We start from the raw sequence: 25442 nt of genomic DNA, 5'->3' as shown, positions 1-25442 counted from the left end.
TCAAACTATTTTCTGAGGCCATGGATACAGTTGAATTGATTTATTACCTTCCTGTATTCGTTATTATTTTTCTCAATGCATGGAAATTACTATGGCTTAACAAAAACATCAGTTTTCTTCCGAAATATTAGATCATCATGTTTGTTTCCTAATGTTTCCATCCTAATCTATCTAAAAATGGTACAATGATGCAATGAGTCGCCAAAAAGAAGATAAAGCCTCTTTTATAACATTGTATGGCCTCATTAGATCATCAGAAATTCATATTAATTATACAATCAACTAAAACACGAAGATATAAACCCTCTCTATGATTCTATGATATCCATTATGAAGTCTCAGTACAAACAAATAATAATGTAGCTTGTCCATACACCAGTTTCTTCTGAATATTAATCTAGCGTCCATCTAAATCTTTACTCAAACGAAAACTCTCAAAAACTCGAATTTTTGCGGCAATGAATCAAAACATGAGCTAACTATGACATTCGTTGTAGAGTTTCAGAATAAAGATATACGAATATGGTCTGTTAAGACAATAGATTTCTGCTGGAGAGTTATCAAGCTCTTATCGTAATCGTTAGACAAATGACAAAAAGAGTAGATGAACTCTATCTATAACATTCATTTTGAAGGTCAAAATAAACAGAGACTAAGGTGGCTTGTCAAAAACACAAGTTTTCTACTAAAAAATAATCTATATTCCATCGTAATTCATCCATAAACGATAATATCCTTATCCATAAACGATAATATCCTACTCCAATGGACTCACAGTGCTACTAATGCAATGGACAACAAAAAAGAGATAAACTCAATCTATGACATTCATTGTAAATTTTCAAGAAAACAAACTTATGTGGCTTGTCGAAACATGAAGTTTCTGCTAAAGAATTATCAAGTTTCTATAGTAATCGGTACACAACTGATAATCTCGTGATCCCACAAACTCATATGAATGCAGATGCAATGAATAATAAAAAGAGTAGATGAACTCTATCTCTGACATTCATTTTAAAGTTCAAAATGAACAGAGACTAATGTGGCTTGTCAAAAACAGAATTTTTCTACTGAAAAATAATCTATATTCCATCGTAATCTATCCATAAACGATAATATCCTACTTCCATGAATAAATATTGCTACTAACGCAATGGAGAACATAAAAAGAGAGCAACTCAATCTATGACAAATATAAACTAATGTGACGAGACACAAACTTTCTGCTGAAGAATAATCTCGCTTCCATAGTAGTCGATACACGAAAGATAATTTTCTACCTCCACATACTCACATTGCTGATGTTTTTTGATAAAAAACAATCTAGCTTCCATCGTGTTTGATCCATAAACGATACGTAATCTCCTAATCCAACAAATTCACATTACTGCTAATGCTATGACCACAAGAAGATAACCTCCATCTATGGCATTCATTGTTTAGTCTTAATACAAATAAAAATTCATATTGCTTATCAAAAATCCAAGGTTTTCCAAAAGAAAAGTTTGCTACATTAGTACGCGCAACTCAATTTTTAGAAAGAAAGAAAGGAGAAAATTTTGCATTAAACTTAACATTGGAATGAGTTTTTCTGGAAAATAATTTGTGTACTCTCATTATTGAATAAAACTTCTTCGTTGTAGATTCCCATTGGAGAAATAGAATTAAAAAATCTGTCTTTATAGATTTAGGTTGTAATTCATTTTTGTAGATAGAATGTGAGAAATTTCTATATTCTTTTGCGATTTCAAACAAATTGGGAAAATTCTAGAGATAATTTAAATAAAAAAATCAGTCTAAAAATCTCACTAAAAACCCCCTATGAGATAGAGCTAGCTGTAAGTCAAATTACAATAACCATACAAAAAGCAGCCTGGGCAGCAGCTCCACCTAAAGAAAATACAAAAAATGTAAATAATACTCGTAATTGAAGAAAAAATAGTCGAAAAAAGATAACTACGCAAAAGATGGCAGACCTCGAGAAGTACAAAGGATAAAACTAAGTTAAATAGTACCAAGGATCTGTCAAGGCTGTTAGGAGATATTAAAAACAAAGGTATTCAAGAATATCTAGGTTCAGTTACCTCCACTGAAAACACCGATTAGTCCCTTTGCAAACCAATAAAGTTAAAAGTTAAAACAATCACAACAGTACTATTCTCCTTACAAGATCTACAAGAAAAATAGGCCAGGAACACCAGAGAAAAAGCTACTTTTGTCGACCACTTGGTTAAAGTGGACGAGGATCCCAATACATACTACCATGTCATACATAACTATTTAGACTCTCTGTTTCAAATGGATCTTCCCGTCAAATGGGTTACACTTTCAGAAGTCAAAAATACAATGATGGAGCACATAAACCAAAAAAAGCCCCTGGGTATGATCTCCTAACAAACAAAGTATTATAAGAATTGTCAGTTACAGGTTTCAAACTATTACAACTATTATATAACGCATTGTGTAGGCCATTTCCCTTGCCAGTGCAAATTATTTTAATACCCAAACTCGGAAAAAAAACAGAAGAATTAGAATCATATCGCCCAATCAGCTTGTACCAGTTCTTTCAAAACTATTCGAAAAACTTCTTTTGAGATGACTGACTCCAATTCTAGAAAGCAGAAATCTTATTCCAGACCAGTAGATCTGTTTTAGATCTGCCTGTGGCACTATTGAAAAAGTACATAGGGTAATGAAAAAGATATCTTCAGCTCTGGAAAGTAAATCCTATCTCTCAGCAGCTTTCCTGGACGTTAGCCAAGCGTTTGATAGAGTCTGGCTTTATATATAAATAAAAAACACAGTTCCGCATTCAGTTGTACCCATCCTAAAATCCTATTTAACAGAGAGACATTTTTTGATAAAACATCAAGATGAATTCACAAGATTGTATTCGATCAAAGCTGGGGTTCCTCAAAGAAGTATACTGGGGCCCATTCTATATTTCCAATCTTCCAGCGAGCAATCTATTTCATCAGCAAGAATGCAGTAATTTTGTCTTTCTACGTAAAAGCATGAATTTGAGGCCCTTGTATTGATTTATCTGAAGTACTGAGACTTTGAAAAATAACAACTAAATACGCAAGCTTTAGAAGGAATTTCGTGTCATAAAACAAGTTTGTATCATCTCTATTACACTGGTCGACAAAAAATTTTTTTAGTAATACAAGAATTAATAGCATATTATGATAAAATACGAAAATGTGAAAAAAATAATTTTTTTTATTACATTTTTAGAACTATACTCATTAGTAATTATTAGAAAAATAATTTCACGTTTTTTAAATCGTATATATTGACAATATTTATAGTTTACATCTAATAAACATACCTTACATCTATTAAAAACAAAAACTTTAACAAAAATCATTTTAAACATTAATTAGTTCTTCTTTTTTCCTTTTATGAGGGGTTGCACTTTCTCTCTTTAAAAACCAACAGTAATCACCCATCATAGCCGATCCCATCGTCCTTGATACCGAATTTCCATTATTCTAATATCTTGATGGAACCTTTCATTCATTCATCAACTAACTGTTGGTAGTTTGGATCCATATTGTTGTCCAAAAATCCCCTCACTACACTAACAAATGCCTTTCAAGTTCCTGTCTGGTGAGCTTTTTTGCAAAATTGTCATCGTGCAGCAATTTTCTTATTTGTGGCCCAATCAAAATACCTTCCTTTATTTTGGCATCACTCAACTGGGAAAAGACTTCTCTAAGGTATTTGAGTCCATAGCCTTTACAAAGTTTTTCATCAATCCAAGTTTAATGTAAAGGAGGGGCAGAAAGACATTTTTGGGATCTACAAGGGGTATAAACTTAACATTTTGAGATCCCAGTTGAAACTCACTTCTTGCTTGCCAATTTTTTTTACATAGTGGTGATCGACAGCAATGTTTCGTAAACCCTCCCTGAAGTTCCATTAAAATTCTAATCACCTTCAGGTCCCCACATATCTACCACTTATACTTGTTGTAGTTAATTTTGTCTAAAAGCTAGCAAGTTTCTTTCATCTTCACAGAATGAGCAACTGGTATAGACGGTTTTAAATTTCCATTGTAATAACACTGCTTTTAAACTGTATTTAGACAAGTCAATAAACAGGCGCCACTCACTGGGATTATTCTCAATATCAAGTTCCTTCATTAGACCATCAATATCCGTACACGCACACAACGAATTTCCCATACTTCAGACTGCAGAAAATGTAGCATTTCTTTTTCTGAGGGTCATAATTTTTGTCTCTTTGGGTAACAAGTTCCATTCCTTAAGAAAGGAAGCAAGAAGTTCAGATTGTTGCTTGGATAACCCCAAATCACGTGCTAAATCATTTAACTCACTTTGAACAATCAAATGTGGCTCCCCGGAACTGGTACTTGGAGTAAAAATAGGGTCGGTACATTGTTCTTTGGAGCTTCCTGATGATACGTTGTCTCCAGTATCATCCAAAAACAATATTTTCCTTTTTTAGAATAACTTCAGTCTTTGTTAGACAAAAATAGCAGTCGTCAAAATGGTTAATAGGTTCCCGCCATACCATTGGAATTGCAAAAGGCATGTTTTTTTTCTTCCCATTCGTCCACTGCACCAATGACACGCTACAACTAACACAGCACTCGTGGGGGCCTACTGTTTATCTTGGTCTCCAATTAAAGTACCAAAATATTTGAAATAGGCTTTTTTCACATTTTCGAAAAACGCTTTAAACCTGATGATTTCGTAAACAGATTTATATAAGGTTTATTAAAATGTATAGTATATTAATTTTTATTTCTGTTGTATTAATAAGTTAGAGTGTCCTTAGATATAATAAATTTATATACCGTGAAGGGGTATCTTCACTGGAAGATACTTCTGCATGTTTATTAAATCAACTGAATTACACTATGTGCAATCAATTTATTTTGTTGTTCAATTACAGAGTCTTAAAAAAGAAGTCGATTGGGGAGGAGGAGAAGATAAAAAACCTCCCATAAGTCCTTCAGAGTTTTCACGGAATCTTCAAGATTCGGTGAGTTGTTTTTTTTATCTACTTGAAATTTTATCAAGAAAAAGGTAAGTTTCAAAACTCAAACATTGATATGAATTTAATCAAAATAAGATATCAACACGAGGAAGAAAAAGTGAAATAAAAAAATGTTTTTGAAAAGATACGGCAAGTTTTACATTCTCAATTTTTTTAACTTGCTTATAACATTTAGTAGTTGAAGTCTAATCCATTCATCCGTTCAAATATCGCCTTAAAATATTGTTCACAGTAGATTTGGTTGATGCTCTAGAACTTCTAACGTGAGAGTGATGAATCATTAATCAACTGTAAAACTCAATGATAATCCATCATTTACATAAGTGTAGGACATCTACAGTTTCTGAATTTGTGAGACCGTCTAAATTAGTTGCTGTTAGACATATTATTAAAATTTATACACTCTAAAAATAACGAGTGAAGTTGGATTTAACATAAAGAAATATACATTAAAAAAATCCTAATTATATACGTAATCAAGAAACAATGAGTAGATTATTAAAATTAGTCTTGCTTATTCTTATTAATTGAGGATAAGAGAGTTACTACTTAAGTGTCGGGATAGAAAAATGAAAAAAAAAACTTGGATGTGACTTTATTGTTTTCCAAAATATTCTCAATTTAGATCGATACTTTTTTGCATGTGTTCGAACCAATTGTCGAAACATTTTTTCCATTCCGATTGAGGTACCTCACAAACATGTCAAACACATCAACTGCTTCTATAGATGTAGGAAAACATTGTTATCAATTGATTTTTAATCTGCGGGAATAAGAAGAAACCATTGGGTGCAATTGAGGACTGTACGGCGGATGATGATCAGTTTAATAATTGAAACTTGAAAACAGAAACTGATGTATGAGAGCTCGCATTGTCGTGAAGGATAATGATTTGACGTCTGCGATTGGGTTTCCTGATTTTTTCGAACACTTCTTGCAAACAAATGCTGGTTTACCATCCAGAATTGACCGTTCTAATGGAACGTTGACGAAATATCCAGTTATTCCGAAAAAACAGGCGACCATTTGAAAACTTTCGTTGGATTTGTTTTTTCTTGAAAGACCCATACAGTCGATTGTTACTCAGTTTCGGGTTTATATCCATGATTCATCGGCTGTCACGATCTTATAGACATCTTTTGAAGTATTTATTGAATTTTTTCAGTATCGTTTCACACTAATCGACACGAGCTTTTTTTGAGCGATTGTCAAATTATGCGGTATCCAACACGAACAAATCTTTTGATAGCCAAATGTTCATGCAATATTGAATGTATGGAACTTATGCCCAAATATGCCTCAATCACACGGTATGCCACATGACGATTTGCAATATCAGTTCACGTACAGCATCGATGTTTTCTGGCACTGCAGCCGATTTTGGACGACCTTCACAAAATTGATGCTGTAAGGAAGTGCGAACACAATTTAATTCGAAAAAGAAAAAAGTCGTATACCATGTTTATATTTTGAGGCTCCCCTCTTTGGTTTTCTAGAAATGTTTTGATAACGGGGTTAATTCAGTCTGGAAAATTATGAATTTAAGAAATATTTCAATACCTATGGCCGACACCGAAATTGAGCCGAGCTGGACGGAATTCTCCATTTTATTACTCTATACCTTTCTGAAATAGACTATAGTATAGAATTTAATCATTGGAATGGGGAAAAAAGATTCAGAGATTATTTTCTCTGTTTCGGTATTAGATCAACGTTGTTTTCGCACGCATTTTTGGTCATTTTAGGTTAGTTCAATTTTAACATATTAATTACAATAAATTATGAGTTTTTAGGCAAAGTAAATGTAGTTATCAAAAATATAGAAAAAACATAAAAATCTACAGTAAAGAAGTTTCTTAGAAAGATCTCACCTTAAAATCAATGGATGGTTTAATATATTGAAATTATTATGTTTCACTCGTAACGTAATCCTTTAATAAAAATTAGATAGTATTTGATGCAGGGACATTCTTCAGAATTTTTGGTATCTTCTCATGTATAATATAATATAAACATAAATAATTAAATTAATTTTCTTTATTCAATGTGCAGTTATTATAAATTTCCTTCCTTAGTTGAAGTACCAGGTATGTTTTATTGAGAATTCGAAACAACATTATTATTTTCCTCAGTAAAATTAGTTGGAAACTCCAGCACTTGCAATTGATACAGAACATGAAGGTTTTGTTAACTTTGCCGCCACTTTTTCTAAAAGGCATTATCGAATCTAAATACCCCTCTGCGCAACTGCCTCCAAGATGTTTGAGGGTAATTAAATATCCGCCGTTATTGGCCAGGTGTGATTAAAATGTCTTTCGAAAGCAGTGTTCTGAAAAATTTTCTCGATCTGGTAATTATAATCATTTTTTATAATAATTAATGGCATGTGTAAAACGCCCTTGCCAGTAATTCACAAAGAATCGTTTGTGGATAGTATGACTTGGTCTTAAGTAGGCATATTTTTTAATAAGTTCAATCCAATGGCCACTGTTATTGCAAACAATATTGGATGATTTGTTATTGTCTTTGGTAAGGTTACAAGTACTGATTCAAGTTTATATTCAATATTATTTATTGAAAGATTGGTTAAATCATCTTTTCTGCATGCACCCGAATAACCGATCACTAGTGCAACTACAACAGCCAAAAATCAACAACAGATGCTTCCTTAATAATTTTTTTTAATATCAACATTTTTTTAATATTTTTAATATTTTATTTTAATTTTAATATCAACATATTCCAATATAATTTATTTTTTTTGGTCGATATCCCGTTAAACATCTATTCAAAAGTTATTGCTATTTCAGAAATTTGGAGATGTTAATATTTTGACGAAAATTTAATGTTGAAATAAACATGGAACAAGTCTTTCACATTATTACTTTTTCTTAAGGGCATCAAATAAGCAGTTAACATATTTTTGATAGTTGCCCCTTTATCTTAACACCAAGCCATACATTTTTCATATTCTTCTTCATACTTCATAATAAATAGTAAGTTACTTATGTCGGTGAGGCTACGTCCCGCAAATCTGGTGGAGCTCTTCACCCGATATTTTTCTAATGCAAGCAAACTTTTGAATTCAAATAATATTTTTAAAGTCAACTGTCAAACATGAATCAGTGGCACCAACCGACCTCCTAAGTTACGGTATAATTTCCCTAATATATATTTTTAACAATTTTTCTATAAATAATTTATGTGAATACAAACCGAAGCAGAGATAATAGTAAAAAACACTCTTAACAGAAGGCCATTCCAGCATATTTTCCTTCGGCTACTAACTGTACTAAACAAATAGATATTTTTGACAATTGACTAATTCGAGTAGTGAGGGCGGCTGGTGCATAAGCGCTGCAGGGCTGCTGAGAAATAAAGAGTAAAAAGACAAAATCACATATTTTATTTAATAATCATCTAAATTGATGCACTGTTTTGTATTCCTTTTTCAATAAATTGCAGTCGCCTTTGATGCCCTGATAAACAACTCAGTGAAGTCGACGATTTGAAAAAGTCATCTACCGAATCACGGTGTTATAGTATTATTAATCATCTGGAATACATGTTCGTGTATTCTACGCGGTCTTTCCATGATGACTAAGTTATAGTCCTGGCAGTCTAAAATAGTGGAGTGTTTACCTTAAGAAGTTCGCTGCATACAGGACAGCGCGTCACTTTAAAGTTGCGTTAATGCGAAATAAATGCAACTTTCGGGTCTGTTTTGATCTTTAGGACGATTTTAATTGAATAAAAAAATACTGTAATAGAGTGTGTGTGATTTTGTTCGGTGTGGAAGTTATTTTTAACTCAATCAATACCAAAAGAGCTCATTCATTTGAGAGAACATTAACAAAAAATAATATTACCAAATATTATTATACAAATTTTTGTGAAAAAGTCAAAACTACATAAGTAAACTTATTCAAGATATTTATACGAAATTAGGTGTCAGCGATCTAGAGCACTCAAGTTTGAAAATCAACGAATATTATGGCTCTACGTTATTCTGTTTATTAGGTAATTATGCAGAGGCATAAAAAAATGTGTATAAGAATCGACAACCGTAGCGTGTAGGGATTAATTAGGTAGTAGATTATACAATTACGTTTTGCGTTTAACAGGTACCGTTTAGTGCCTCTGCCTAATTCCAACCCTATTTCAGATTTGGCTTAACCATGCGCCGTAAGGGCAATGGTGCCTTACCCAAAATTTTTAGACCTTTATATATAATATATTTGTTTAGTTTAACGTATCAGTATTTGCTGTTAAGCCGTAAATAGTGTTCACAGTATTATAAGATTAGTAATAAAATGGCATTTACACCTCCTAAGAAAAGTTCAGGCAGACCAGTAAAAGTCCTTGATAAGACACCTAAAAGTGTAATTCGAAGAAAAGTTCACTCTTTTTATTTTAAAAAATAAATACCCACCCTAGATAAGATTTTAATGGTGCTTGGCCAGGATGACAGTATTCCGTTGATAACTAAAAAACTTTTATGGACCACTTTGAGAAATATGGATTTTGCCTAGGAAAAGCATAACCGTAAAGCACTTTTACTGAAAAGCGATGAAATTGTTTGCTGGCGACGAAAATACTTAAGACGTATTAAGCAGTTCAGAACAGAGCAGAAGAAAATCTTTTATTTTGATGAGACGTGAATTAATGAAGGTTATACAGTACCCAAAATGTGTCAAGACAAAAATATAACCAACGCTCGCCAAGCTTTCATGGAAGGCCTGTCAACGGGTATTAAGGTGCCTTCAGGTAAAGAGAAAAGACTAATAATCGTCCATATTGGAAGCGAAGGGGGATGTTTAAAAGAAGGTTTGCTAACCTTTCAGTCGTGCCATACGGGAGATTACCACGAGGATATGGATTCGAATGTTTTTGAAGACTATTTTGGTGAAATGATAAAATATCTTCCGGCTGATTCAGTAGTAGTTATGGATAATGCAAGTTATCATTCTTGACGCATAGACAAGACTCCAACTTCATGTTTGAGAAAACAAGAAATTATTGACCACCAAAAGTATTGAATTTGATAAGAAAAGAGCTATTAGCTATAGCAAATTTACACAAACATCGTTTTATGAAATACGCCGTGGAAGATATAGCAGAAAAACATAGTGTAACTGTGTTGCGTACACCGCCATATATTGCGAACTAAATCCTATAGAACTTATATGGGCACAAGTAAAAGGATTTGTAGCAAGACACAACACGACATTCAAAATGAAAGACGTTAAGCTATTGTTAGATCGAGCCATTAAGGAGGTGATACCAGAGAACTGGCGAAAAGCAGTCCAGCATGTCATTAAAGAACAGGAGAAAATGTGGGATCTTGACTACTTGATCAATCGGATCCGTTAATTATATCGTCAAAAGGAGATTACAGTTCCTCAGACGACGAAGAATATTATGATTTTTTATAATTCAATTTCTGTATAATGTATTTTTTGTATAATGTTGAATAAAAAATAAGTGTACCTATTAATATGTACGTAATGGCTAATTTTTATTCTGTTAAAATAAAATTCATTCCTTTTTACGAGTATCCTACCGGCACGCCTTTGGCACAATATTTTCAGTGTTTGTGAATGGATAACAATAGGCTAAACCCATATATTGACCCCAACCCGAGTGGTACTACCTGCACCTAATAAAAAGTATTTTACAATGAAATCAATGCCAAACTATGAAAATGGCTTAAATATTCGTTGGGTCACTCTGTGGTCCCTTCACATACCTAATGAGATTTTATTGCTCTATACCTTTCTGAAATAAACTATAAGAATAGTTACCGAAAAAAGCAGTGTGCGTTCTTATTTGGTCACTTACTACAATCTGTTGAACTCTTAAATTTATACTGAATGTTGTATGTATTTGAACATATGCCATATTCGATAATATATTGAATAGTGACTCTAGAAATAGAGTTAAAATTCATTAAATCGTATGAGAAAACAATTTGTTGATAACTATAATATAAAAAACATTGTATCTTCGGAAAACAAAAAACCGCTGCTTCTTCGGGTCAAATGACAAGAACAGAGACAGGCATTATCATATAATTGTACAGTTAACCCCAATTACCCTAGCTCTAACTCTCTGTTGTCGCAGTTAATCTGGCAGTGTATCATTTGCGGTTTTTTTATGAATGTTTGGTTAGTAGCTTTTCTTTCCCAATCCTTCTTCATACTTAACATCGTAATAGAAGCCTCATCGATATTTATTCTTATTTTTTGACAATTATATCACTATTATCACAGTATCAATATTATTGACAATGTATTTAGCGTCAGAGACGACCTCTCTCATAATCTGTATATTATTTAGATAGGTCTATCAGAATGTGATTAGGTGTGAAGTACGTGAGTCAATACTTTAGTTGGAGGCACTTAATTATATTTCCAGTGATCTACATCCCTTGCTTTTTAAACGGCTTTCCAAATGCTACTTTCACCAACTTCGGTGTGCCAGACTACTCCACCTTGTGAGATTATGTGACTCACAGTTATGAGGTCTGTTGCAGTGCTCAGAATTATGAATTAATTATCAGATATTGAACTTCATATTTTCACTCTACGATAATATTCACCTGCAGAGGCGGAATTTAGACTCAAATGAAAAGGATTATTGTAGTCTTGGTTGAGTTGTACAGATTTCTTGGTGTAGTCAATCGATATTTCATTACTAACAATGAGACGTGAGTTCTGAGAAGAAGAATCGATTGTTCCTCTTCCCCCCGTATTACTCGTCTGACATAATGGGTGTACGGAGAAGAGATATGATGTTGCTCACAATTTCTTATCTGTTTCTCTGAGCAATCAATAAATTCAGGATTTTCTATATTCTGTTTCATCGTTTAGAATTTTATAGTTTTCGCTGACTTCAGCTTTGTGTCAGTCAAAGCTTTCCTTCAATCTTTACATAATGGTTTTTTTAAAATGTTTTTTATATGTATTTATTGAATAAAAGCTAGGTTAAGTTGATATATTCTAATTTTTTTATTGTTTCTAGATTTTGATTACGAAATTAGCTAATATTAAATGCTTTAAAATTATTTATTGAAACGTAGAAACTAGACCTATGTTTTCCATTACAAAATAAATTTAATGATGTAATCCGTGTGCCGTCAAGAAGTTGACAATCATTTTGGCTATAAACATTAGAAGACGCTTCCAGCTCCATAACCGTTTTTCTAAAAGCAGAAATTGGGAGACTTTTGAAGCAATATATTATAAAAAGAATAATTTTTTTGGTGGCACACTTCTTGCTTCCCACAGCCAAACAAAAATGAACGTCAACTTCTTGTGACGGCCCACGCAGAAACTTCCACTACATCTAGAGGCATCTCCAAGAAGTTGATTGTTCTTATGTTTGGTTGCAGGAGCAAGAAACCGGTGACGCATCTCCAAGAATGTATTCCTGTATATATTGCGGCAATTCCTTTCCACATCAAAGTAAGCTAACTCGACATATATTGAGTCATAGTCTGGAAACATTGAAGTATAGAGAGCAGAGGCATCACGTAAGTCCCCTTAACATACCGGAACCTTTAGGTTTCATGGATTTCACAGGACGGTTATCAGCTACTCCACATGAACCTCCTGATCCCACTGATCAACCACCTACTCCTATGGATTTGGATATTAAGGAAGCCGCCGTGGCAGCATTAGGTAGCAGTGCCAGTGGAGTGGTGCTGTGCAAGTTCTGCGGAAAATCTTTCCCGGATGTTAGTTCTCTCATTACTCATCTTCCTGTTCACACAGGTGACCGACCTTTTAAGTGCGAGTTTTGTGGTAAAGCGTTCAAGCTCCGACACCATATGAAGGACCATTGTCGTGTTCATACCGGCGAACGACCGTTTAGGTGTACTTTATGTGGTAAAACTTTTTCGCGATCGACCATTCTGAAAGCGCACGAAAAGACACATTATCCGAAGTATGTGCGTAAGTTCCTGTCTCCTAATCAGTTGGATACCGAAGAGGAGAGTCCACATTAGATTATGTGTCGTCTTTTTTCTATTATATAAATATCACCACATCCACGTAGGTTTCCTGAGTTAAAGTGAGCCTTCCTGAGTTTCTGTAGTTACCTTTCGTAAATTTAAGACAGTTGATATAAAATAATGTTAAGTGTTATTGTGCCTATCGAAAAAATTGATTAAGTTACAGCCGAAGTTTATTTAGAACAAATTTTCTTTCTTAAATAGAGAAACAAACCATTTTTTACAAACTTCCCATTCTAATAATTGAGACATACGAGTTTTTCTGAGCTAATTTATTAAATTTATATTAAAGGTTTACTTCAAACATGTCAATTTTTATTTTCTATTTTTTGTTAAATGACTTGGTTCAAGGACAAAGGTTTATTAATTTTGAACGAAGGGTAGATTGGATTTCTCTAATCCTTTCTCAAAAAATGCTTATTATCGGTCGAACTAAAACCCACACTAAGTTTGTTCAATTCATCACTAAACAATTTAGGATACAAATTTAGGGTGTGGGTTGCACAATGTTCATTGGATTGGGCCGTACTTTTATGAAGGGTTGACTGGAAAACGGTGTTCAAATTTTCCTACACACGAATTACCTGAATGAATTGAGATGCTTCCCTTTGGCTCAACGTAATACAATACTTCAGTTATTGGTCCGTGCTCTATCTCATCATAGAACAGGAGTGCCCAACCTTTTAGTAAATAAAGGCCAAATGTAATTTCAAATGAATAGTGGCGAACCGCAAGATAGGTCTATCTATCTGCATTGTAAATTTTCTGCCCGTACTTTAATAGTTAATTAGAATTAACTAATCTGAAATAATTTAAACCTAGAACTTATCGTTATTAAATACACACCATGAAAATAAACATATATAAACTAAACATCAACAATTCTTGATATATGTTCAAATGGGGTGCCATTTAAAGAAATAAATAACTACAACTACTACCACCACTGACACAACGGCCTTCAAAGAGCTTTGGCCGCGACCATCAAATTTCTCCAGTCATCACGTTTCATCGTTCGGCATCTCCACCCCCTCACGTCTAGCTCCTGAAGATCCTCTTCGATATCATCCAGACATCGTTTGTGCCGTCGCCCAGGTAGTCGCCGCCCCTTGGGCTTCTGCGGGTACGTTTTGATCTCCTCCCGTTCCTCAGGCATACGCTGTCATCTGTCATCTGAGTGTGGCCCTTTCGACTTCTGTTACCAGGCTGGGGTCTTCATAGAGCTCGGTGTTTGTACGGCTGTGCAATACATTCTTCTCACGGCCGTTTAACATCCAAGTCTCGCTAACGTACATGACAACCGGGTTGTAATTGTTTTCACTAGTGATCTACACGTCGGTACATTTTCGAAATTTAAACCGGCCTACTTCGAAAGCCACCGGGGAAGTCCTTCTGTTCCTCCTCCAGCTGCTCAAAGCTTTCCTTCAGTTCATGCTCCCTTCGGCTGAGTAGATCAATGTCATCGGCATTGGACAGGTACTGCAATGCTCTGTTGAGCCAAGTTCCTCTTCTATTAACTTCTCTTCTATATTTCTGATGACTGGGTCCAATGACAGGTTGATGAGGGTACTCGCGGGGCGTCTCCTTGCCTGAGAATTCGTCCTATTTGGAATTATCATGAGGTCTTCGCCTCTATCTTCACTTTGCTATTGGTGGAATAAGTTTCGGAGGAATGCTAAAAAGACGTAGTGGCAAGATCTATCAACTTAAGCTGGTTTGTAATCTATATGTATGGAAATATTATGCTCATAGCATTTTTCCAACAGGAAGAGAATAGTAAAGATTTGATCAGTTATTGATCTCCCTCTACTGAATCTCTCAGTGCTATTTCGGAGAATGCTTCCAGTCTTTTTGCAGACGAAAAAAATATTGTAAGAGACGTGGTCAGAAAGTTTGATGCCCTTCGTTGTGTGATACAAAACAGTCAAGGTGAAGCCGATGTTATAAAACTCTTTGTCCTAGGATCGTTAGTAGGTCGTAAAATTTATTTTTCTAAAAGCAAACTTTGGCCAAGAAAATGATAATTCCAGAGAGGAAATAAAGAAAAATATTGTACGACACGCAGTCAGAAAGTTAGTGACCCTGGTATAAAGGTCGAGGTGAAACCGATGCCATCTACCTTTCTGTACATGGGTCGTATAATTCGCTTTCCCGGAAGGAAATACGGCGGGTAGAAAATAATTAGGATTAAAAAAATAGTTTAAGACACGTTGGCCAGCAAATTGGATCCCCGAATGTGCGTGAACTACAGGTCAACCAACTATTTACCCCTAGGCTCTGAATGGGACGCTAAATTTGCTGTTTTCGCACTATAATGGGGTCAGGAAAACGTAATTGCGGTAGGGGGTGAATAAAAATAGTATATGACCTTTGGTTAAAAAGTTAGATGCGTCACGAGTGGGAAATAATGTTCTTGCACTGTTTATACAGTAAGTTGCTCGTTATTTATAACCGATATGTCAAATATACTTAGTACAAATTGTGTTTAGTGGAAATACATATTTATTTTGGAAAAAATGTATTGTCTTCAACATGACATTGCATTGATAAGAAATTACTTCATGATTTCATAAGTTTCGAAAATTCATTTTACCCATCCATATTAATGATAATTCCAGTTATTGGTATAATTTCTAATTGATTGATTGTGGATTATTTTAATTTGCCGTACACGGAAACAAAATTTTTTATCATTTTTTAAACCCCACAGCGTCTAAATTGCATTTAGACAGTAAACTTTGTTAATGAACTGATATCAATATACATATTATGTATTGGCTACACGCTTAACATTGTTTTTTTTTAACGTTTGTCTTTTACCTCTAAAACCTAAAGCAATACACTTATAATCGCTTCGAATTGATAGAAAACACCTTACAGGGAGGTTCACTTATTTCGCGTTGAAGCAATCAGTGCAGTGTTTTGCTCTGGTCAGGCAATCCTGAGCTTTTTTAAAAAAACTAAGAGCTATGTTTTGGCGAGATGTGAGAGCTGTGATAGTATTATTACCTTTTTTATTTGAATGGTACTTTACTAGTAAGTAGTTCTTCAAAAGGTGATGACTCCCGATCTTTTACTGTTTGCTGTTTTGTATTTCTTTTAACGAGAATATACGAAAAATTCATGGTTCATCTTAAAAAGAGTTTAAATATTTAACAGTGGATTCAATATTAAAACACAACATGAACAGATTTTTCAATTTTTTGGTTTAAGTTTGCTATAAACTGTAGAGAAACGGTTCAATTTTTTCATTTTTCATGCTTTGTTGCTTGTAATATTTCATAGAAATCACCTGCTACCTCACGATTTCTTCTAATTATAGAACATAATCTTGACAAACGTGCGAGAAATTTTTATGACCTATTCATAAATATTTTAGAAATGACGAAGTATATATTTCATTTAGTTTCCTTCAGTTCAAATTATGTGCCAGGTTTCACAATAAACCTGAAAACTTTACGAGTAATCAAAGGGAAGTAGTAAATTACATTAAAAATAAAGCAATTTAGTTTTTCGAATTGGGCACAATTGAAGCTACGCAATTGCAAATTTGAAAAAATTCTCTTGACAGTCACTAGATTTTTGAGATTTCACAGTAATGCGAAGGTGGATATTAATCTTGATAATTATAAAAGTTAAACAAAACAACAATTTTTTTTCTTGGTTTGTAACCTCCTGAGACCTATAGAACGTGTGAAGCTAATGTCATTTTATTTAGTATGAATTCATATTCGTATAACTATTGCATTGGAAAAAAATATATAAAAAAGTTGTCAGGAAGAAATTTGTTTAAGGAATTCATCACCTACTTTGCTAAATTTGCAGAACGTACTTTGCAGGCGGGTTAACAAAGTTGGAGGATCGCTGAATCGATTGTTTCGAATTTAAAAATGCTATATTGCAAAATAAATCGCCACTTTTCCGAAATTATTGTTTTCTCATTTAGTTTAAGTACTTTTCCAGCCACCCTCCTATATAAATATAGATAGAATAGTAAATAATTTAATATTGAATTAAAATCTTGATATTATCAGGATTTTCAGTCTTGTTATCAAGATAAATGACGTATTTTAACTTTTGCGTTAAATTGAGTTTTCTACATTAATATTAGAATATTTCAATCAAAATTAAAATATGTTAAACATCATTTATATGTGTCTAACACAAAAGTAAATGGTTCAGTGTCAAAAAAACCTTCATTTTTGAATAATTTGAACATCAAAAAGCACTTTCGACTATTCTCTCCAACTTCTGTCATAAATTTTCAATCAGCACGCCTCAGTTCGTTTAATTATGTAACAGTGATATCATATCCCATCTAAGTCTAATAGTTGAATTTGCGAGAAAGGGTCATGGTCATCTCGTGGGGTCCAGTATTTCAAGGTAGATGGCATTAAAACAAATAAAAAGAAAATTTTGAAAAATGTAATTTAAAACCGGCTTGTCTCAAGATGCGCAGTGTAGTAATTACATTCATATATGCACATATTGTCGTTATTAAAAAAATTTTAATTTAAATAAATATTTCTCACTTAGAACGTATATTCGAAATTCCCGCCAACATATAAACACATCTTGTGACACCGGTATATTTATAGAGTTTGCTTGGTTTATAAGAGATGGAGCCACTAGAATAATTTGAGTTTCATATTAAACAAATATGACACAAGGTCTCGAGAGGTTAAACGATGCATGTTTCACTTGGTTATTCCGCATTGTGTACAAATTCTAAGAATATTTGAAAATTTACGTATTTTGAAAAAATTGAGAGCAGTTCTACTCGATATTAATAATAAATTTCAATGAGATTCTCTGACTTATTCTGTAATGCTCAAACAAAATTGCTGTAAAGTTATTTTAAACTTCGAAATAAGAATGTGCCTGGTTGGTACTGATTTGTGATATTAGGTGGATATTATAAAACCGTATTATCTTTGCTTGTGAATTGATATAATCGACATACTTTATTTGTTCATAACACTTATAACCTAAAATATTCAATCAATACCTTACCAGTATATAAAATTAAGTCTTATGCCATTTTCAAAAAGTGCTCGACAAGATTCTGAAGTTTTCTAATATAAAAAGAATTCTGTTTCTCAAACTAGTGCAGGGCACACACTCAATATGGTAACTGAAAGTTATTCAAATTACAAACAGCTTATTTCTGATGTGCTTGATAATTTCGAACGCGAGCATTTAAAAATGTCCTTGGAATTGATCACTTGGATCATTTTAAATATAATTTAGGGGTTTACATAGGATACCAGAGAACTGTTGTCACCAATACATGACGAAATTAAATAATATCAATGACAATTTGAGGACTAAAAAGAGAAACCTTTCGCCTATTATGCCGATTCTGAGAGTTTTTGGTGTATTTATCTGTAGTTCTAAATTAATTTTTAGTGAATAACTAAAAGTTCTATGTATTTAAAATAGCTAGCGCTGTTTGGAGATGATGGTATTGACTCAGATACATCAAAAAAACTATCTACCTTCAAACTTTCAAATTAGTATATTCTATAAGGTTGAACCAGTTATTCACTAAATAATTATAAACTCGTTTCTTCTTGTCGTTATAAACAATTAATATTTTGTAAATTTGATCAAATTCTATGTCTTACAGTCAAACTTGAGCACGTTTGGCAAAAATGAACGATCTAGAGACAGATCTTAGACATCTTATAAATCTTATATGTATTATCAAATAATAATCAATCAAACACAAGCAAAATGATACACAAAAAATTTACCACATTCATTTGTAGCCTATATCACAATTTTTTTATCATTGTAGGCCTGTACAAGTTTGTGTTATGGTTTTTTAACATACATTTATATATTTTGGAAACTATTATCTTCAAAGGGTACAGGCTCCCTTAGGAAGAAAACCACATCTGTTAACTGTAATTTACGAGTAGAGAGATTTTCTTAATACTTTGAATGAAACTAGAATTAGAAAGAAAATAATTTTGTCCTTAAAATTTTGAAACTTTCCTCAGTAGCAACATAAAAAAACGTTTTGTGGCATTTTTACTCACTTTGCTGTGTACTTTGTGAGGAAGCAAGACTGCAATCTTGCGACATAATTTTGATTTATATCTTGAGGTGCTCAAACACTTTGTTCAATTGTGAAACACACACTTAAAGTGGATGTGTTCTTTGTTCTTAATATTCTATGTTGATTGAAACAGCTCACTTCAGTTACAAGAATTAAACACAATACACACTATAATTTCTATGTGAAAATGCATATTATTTGCACAAATACATACCTGTCACATTTAATACTTAAAAACAGAGCAGACTGATAATTTTTATAAAGAATGCTCAATTAAATATATAATTACATACTTATTACCCGATATTTCAGTTGAGATGGGAGATTAGCTCCTTAAACAGCAATCATGTGATTAGAATTATTCTGTTCAATAATATAGAATCATCAACAATTTTTAAGAATTTTCATTTTTAAATGGTAATATTTTTTACAAATATATAACCTTTGAATTGGCAAAGTATAGTTTAACTGACGTAATATGTAAAGATAATTTGATTTTTCAAATGATAATAAAAAGTTGTTGTTTATCACAACAAAATTTGTTAATCCTAAAAAATAAATATATTGGATATTTAAACTCTACAAATAAAATTCAGAAAGCGGAAGCCGAATTCAAAAACATATCATAATGGGTGCATAAAGTAAAAAAAGCAATATCCTAAATAATATAGTTCATGAAGTGTATTTGATATATTCATTGTGAAAAGAAATACAAACATATTTCTGTCAGTAATAATTTGACGAACTTCTGCCTATTTTACATTCATTCCACAGATCATTGGCAACGTGGTATGAGTGAGTGTTTTTACGTGCTTCATTTACAAAAATACGTAGTTCGATTAAACATTTAGATGTTGTCACTGTGCCAACTATTCACTTTTACAATTATATTTTGGAAATAAATTTTCACGCATTGCTTTTTATAGAATAATTCAATTATTATTGATTGAAAAAGAGACCATTTGCGCATAACTCATAATGATAATCAGCTCAAAATTTTATATAATTGCATCATTTATTAATTTTTATATAAGTGTGAACAAAAATGAGGAGTTATCTATTATTCAATATGCTCAAAATTATAAAGAATTTCTCATTTTCACTCTTAGAACTCTTTATTTCCTTTGGAACATCATAATAGTGGGGTATTAGCTTTAAATCTCATTTTATTCATTATTTCCACTCTACGAATCTTTACTACTTCAATCATTTGTCATATTGTTTTCCCCCTTTTTCTCCATCTTGCGCTATTTGATGCAGTCAAATTTTCAAGAATCTTTTCTTCCTTCTTATGTCTCTTTGCTTCTGTTACTTTTTTTACCAGACTCCATGGTATTTTCCTCTCTATGTTGTCAACCAAATTAAACATCTTTTAACTATTTTTATCTCTATAGTTCCCGTTTAAGCTTTTCTATAATTGCCTCAATTCTTATCCTATTCATCCTCGATTTCCCCGCTATTTTCGATGGTTGATTCATATTAGTTGCTGTTATTTTTCTCTGTGAACTTTTAATCTTGAACTTGTATATTTTCATTTTTATGTCTTTTTTGCTGTTTTTTCATATTTAAAAAATTCACGTGGAGAGTAAGTATAAGATTAACTCGAATGATACGCTAGAAGTCATCGATTTCCACTTGGCATCTTCATAATTTATCTGAAATTATCTATCCGTCTTGAAATCTACCCCAGAAAATGTGATATATTTTTCCTTGGGAGTTTTCTTTCCAGAGCTGTCGAAGCTTAATTTTGAGAAAATTTCCTTTGACAATCATTTTTGACCGGTCATCATTAGTAGGTGTCTTAGGTACTTGGCATTACAGAACCAAGACGGAAGACTGCAAGGAAGTTCCCGACCCAGAAAGCAACAGGTTATATGTATGGTGATGTCAAAATTCTTAAAAATCGTGTAATTTTGAGCTCTCTGTCCAAACGGGTACATTTTTCTCTATTGTCTACTACAGTTGGAGTCGTATGCATCTTCCAAAATCATAATAGTACGTCGCATGAATATTTATGACGGACGACGTTGAGATTTTTCGAGAAATACAACAAAAAACATTATATTGGCATGATGCCAAACTTAAATGCCTTATAACTGTGCTGTTGCTGTTGTATGGTCATTAACACGAGGGGGGTGAATAAGCGGGAGGGTGGAGAAAGACCTACATTGGCAATTCGATCTCACAGAGATGTTAGAGCTAATATTTACGTTTTAAAATCATCAGTCACCTGTTACTACGTTTATGTTGTCGCTCACTCTGCGCCTCTGAGGATCCTTAAGATGGTTCGCTGTAGATAAACCCGGAGAAAGTGACACAAGCGGAGGACTATGACGGAAATCATGTTGATACCCCTTCTCTATAATAGATTTATCGGAATTCGTGAAGGATTATCGTATGGAAGAAGTACTTGCTTGGCTAATGCCTCGAAGAATATTGAATTACAACTCCTCTGAAGAGCGTGATGTCAATCGACCTTTTTGTCAATATTAACATCCCCAATGGCTCGTAATTGCAACGAGATCCTGTAACTACTGTCTAGTTTCGACGTTATTACGTCTCATTAGAACAGTTTAACAATCACCGTTCGAGCTTGAGACCCGAATTGAAGACTACGTGAAAGCGTCGCGTCGTTATTTGGTACATGTAGTTAAACATACCAACGTCGAACTACTGGTCAGGTAGAAATCTAGCATAGTCACCGATAATAAAGATTACGATGGTAAATGAGGTGTGTAAAATACATCAAAATAAAGGATTTCTACCTCTGAAATAATTTCGAAATTAATATTTTGGAAATTTATTCGGCTGTTCTTCGAAAGATAAAACAATTATTCAATATTTGTCGAGGCATTAGCCAGGAAAGTAGTTGTTTTCTCCTTTGAAGAACGGCAGAATAAATTTTCAAAAAATTAAATTTTGAAAACTCAAAAGAGGACAATTTTTAAAAATTTTTACAGCACCATGCAATCACCTGTTGCATTGCGGGTCGGTAACACTCCCGTGGTCGTCCATCTTGTTTAAAAAGTGATTTTCAAAGGAAATTGCCTGAAAATTAGGTTTTGACAGCTCTAGAAAAAATTTTCTCGTACGATTTATATAATTTTGTTATTTTCTGAAAGAGCATGAATTTCTAAACAAACACTGTAATTTTAGTGACCACGCGATTTTTTCCTTGTTATAATCTATAACTACATGCATTAAGAATTCCACAAATATCCTTGATAATGTAATTTCAATTATACAAGATTCGTTTCACTCATATCGAGTATCTTTATGACAAGAATGTTGAATAAGTTTCTTCTCATAATATAATATACATAAGTGACCATTAAGAACAAATCATAAAGTGGAAAGTTATGCAAAAATTTTATAATTCCTTTTATAGCCTTTTAGTAATTAAATGCAATCTAAATATTACCATAAATTTTTTAAATATTTCAGATATGCTTCATTTAAATTCACAAATGGTCTCGTTTTTTTCTAAAATATGCTTAACTCGCTCCTATTAATTTTGTCAAAAACATTATTTTTACCACGCCATTGAATCATCTATTCTGACGGAATAGTGTACCTTTGCAGTATTAGAGTGCAGGGATTAGTGGTATGGATGGTTTGAATTAATATATACAGAGTGTTATTGTTCACTGACCAGATTTGCCGATTAAAGTAGTGAGACCACCGTTGCCACACCACAACTGTTTATTTTCGGCATACATCCAAATAGGATATAAAAACTTTATGTCACAAATGGGAAATTTTTAGAAAATATAGGAATCAATTGGTTAAAAATATTTTACAAATAGTATTTTACTTACACATGTCCATTGCTCCATCATTAATTAATTCGATTTGTTTGAATGAATGAGGTTTGATTATTTGTCTAGGTTTAATCATAAATTAGTTATTATTACTTCTATTATCGCCATTATCTTTTTCGTAACCGTTTTTTAGCTATTTCTTTTTCATTTCTTTTTTTCTCAGCTAGTTACTTCTAAACGTAAAATTTTCCTATATACTTAAGTTAAATTCCAGCTTTCAAATTAATATTCTAGTATTCTCAATTGATTGTTTAGTAAATGTATTATTCTTTGGATTTCTATTTTCCGAAGGCATAGAGAATATTGCTTTCTCATTTTACTTCATGACGACATCTAAAATATCTATGAGATTGGAATTTTTTCTATTGCAGGAAAAATCTATGAATAGAGGATACAGAAGATCACTAATGAACTTTGTAATCGTTCTGCCTATCCAATTTTTTCTCATAATAATATTTCCAAATATGTATCTTATTCTCACGATGTGGAATCACATGAATTTATTCTATAGAAATACAACCAAAAAAAAAGTAAATTTTCTCAATCAATGCGATTTAGTTGAATAACTCTCTAAAATAAAATCAGTTTTTCCCCCAGATATAGATATCAATGTAACATTTCAACACCAAAAGTTGATTTGGGACTCTTTACATCCAAAAGTACAAACGTTTTTCTGTTTTTTTTTATCAAACTATGTACCTAGTTTCCAGACAAATGTCGCTCCTTACAAAGTCAGTATATGTGGATTTACAAACAATTTGTCAACTTGACATTAAATTTCATCTACTCTCCATTGATAACAATATCACATTACTCAATAAGTAGAGAGACTTACTGAGAAGAAGACATGTTTTGCCAAAAATTAATCATTCCAACGCTTCTCCAATTTATCGATAGGCTTCAGTTTCTTCAAGTGCTTCTTCATTTAAGCTGAATTTCTTACCGGTCAGCATTTTTTTGAAATCAGCTAATAGACAGTAGTCACTGGGGGCAAAATCTGGACTATACGGTGGTTAAGAAAGCAATTCGAAGTGTTATTCATTCAATTTAACAATCATTACCATAGGTGTATTGCCTTGGTGAAACAGTGTTTTTTCTCCAACATAAGAGGCCGTTTTTCCTTGATTTTTGCATTCAAATCATCCAATCTAAATCTGAATCAATACTTTACCTAAGGATAATTGGTCAATTAAGATGTTCAACATATGACAATATATCATTTGTAGTGTCCTATATAAGTTGAACGATGTCTTATTGATAGATAGTATGATTTAACAGAATATGCAAAATCTAATACAATTGACATTCACCTCAATTAATATATATTTGGATGAAGATCACAATTCGTTATAGTGAACAATACTTATGAGTAAAAAACTATTTTTAACCGTATTTTTGTCATTTTTTGAGTACATCAGTATTGGTTGAACTTACTATCTTAAGTCAATGTACCAGCTTCAATTAAACCATACCTTCAGCACAGATATTATGAACTGAATTACAGTCAAATATTTCAATTGGTTTAATGTGTTCCCACGTTCCATAAAGTTTGGTATTTGGTTGTAAACGAAAATAAACAAGCCGTTATCCTGCAAAGTCGTATGTTCCTTTTATGTTGTGTTTTATAGAGAAATTTACGTTGTTTACCACAGGAAATATATAGCAATAATCATATACAAATAGTTTTCATAGATATTAATATTTATATACATATTTGTATGATACGTTAAGGGGTACGTCAAAGAGATTTTTATGTTAATAATTGCATGTTGTGTGTGCCTATAATTTTTTGTCAGAGATTTGTCCATCGTTTTGAAATGATTATATATTTGTATGTCATATTTTGAACTTAAACCACAATATTTTAAAATTTGGATCCAAATAATTTTCACTTGATAACTATTCAAATTTTCCAATATAAGGAGATTTATCATTAAAAAATGCTGGATATAAATTTTAAGGTGAAAATTAATTAGAGACTACCATAGAACCAGTTTCTTGAAATATCTCGAAAACATAAAAAGATACGGAAGAAAGTTTTAAATCAAAAATATAGAGTTTAAAATTTTATTTAAATCCTCTTGAAAAGCAGTTGAATGTACTGAGTGTTTTTAAATTCAAGCGATAAAAGTTGGGATTGCCCTCATAAAATTATGCTGACTTTCCTTTATCCTATCACTCTTGAAAATTAGTGAGTAAGTTTAATTTTTTTTCTCAGTTAAAGATATGAACATAATTTTATAATTCTCACGCAAGGCATAACCATCAAAAATTTTTCAAAATCCCTGTTATATTATGAGGGGAATAAGTAGCAACCCTTATTATCAATTTTTTTTTACTTGATTTAGTTTTAGAAAATAAAAAAGTACTTAGTATCCTATAGTTTTATTCTGGAGTTAATGAATTCTGAGAAAAAAATTGACCAATGTTATGTTTTTATTCTTAATTATATTCTTTTACTCACTTTACTTTGTTGCTTGTTTGTTTGTGTGAATGGACGATGTCAGGGCATAAT

At 32.5% G+C, this 25442-nt stretch overlaps 2 protein-coding genes across 3 annotated transcripts in view; one reads left to right on the top strand and one right to left on the bottom strand.

Moving 5' to 3' along the window:
• LOC130449028 (zinc finger protein 408-like) overlaps positions 1 to 25442 on the top strand; it is a 135324-nt gene that overhangs the window by 48750 nt on the left and 61132 nt on the right. For both annotated transcript variants that reach the window (XM_056786660.1, XM_056786661.1), the window contains one exon: positions 4924 to 5013. In XM_056786660.1, coding sequence (XP_056642638.1) covers positions 4924 to 5013 — 90 coding nt within the window. The remainder of the gene's footprint in view (positions 1 to 4923; positions 5014 to 25442) is intronic.
• The window catches only part of LOC130449027 (uncharacterized), a 41521-nt gene continuing 33710 nt past the window's right edge, over positions 17632 to 25442 (bottom strand). The window contains exon 2 of the mRNA XM_056786659.1: positions 17632 to 25386. The gene's annotated coding sequence lies outside the window, so the exon portion shown is untranslated. The remainder of the gene's footprint in view (positions 25387 to 25442) is intronic.

Source organism: Diorhabda sublineata, chromosome 9 (assembly GCF_026230105.1).
Source record: "Diorhabda sublineata isolate icDioSubl1.1 chromosome 9, icDioSubl1.1, whole genome shotgun sequence".
Taxonomy (NCBI): Eukaryota; Metazoa; Arthropoda; class Insecta; order Coleoptera; family Chrysomelidae; genus Diorhabda; species Diorhabda sublineata.
This window is presented reverse-complemented; position numbering and strand designations above follow the sequence as displayed.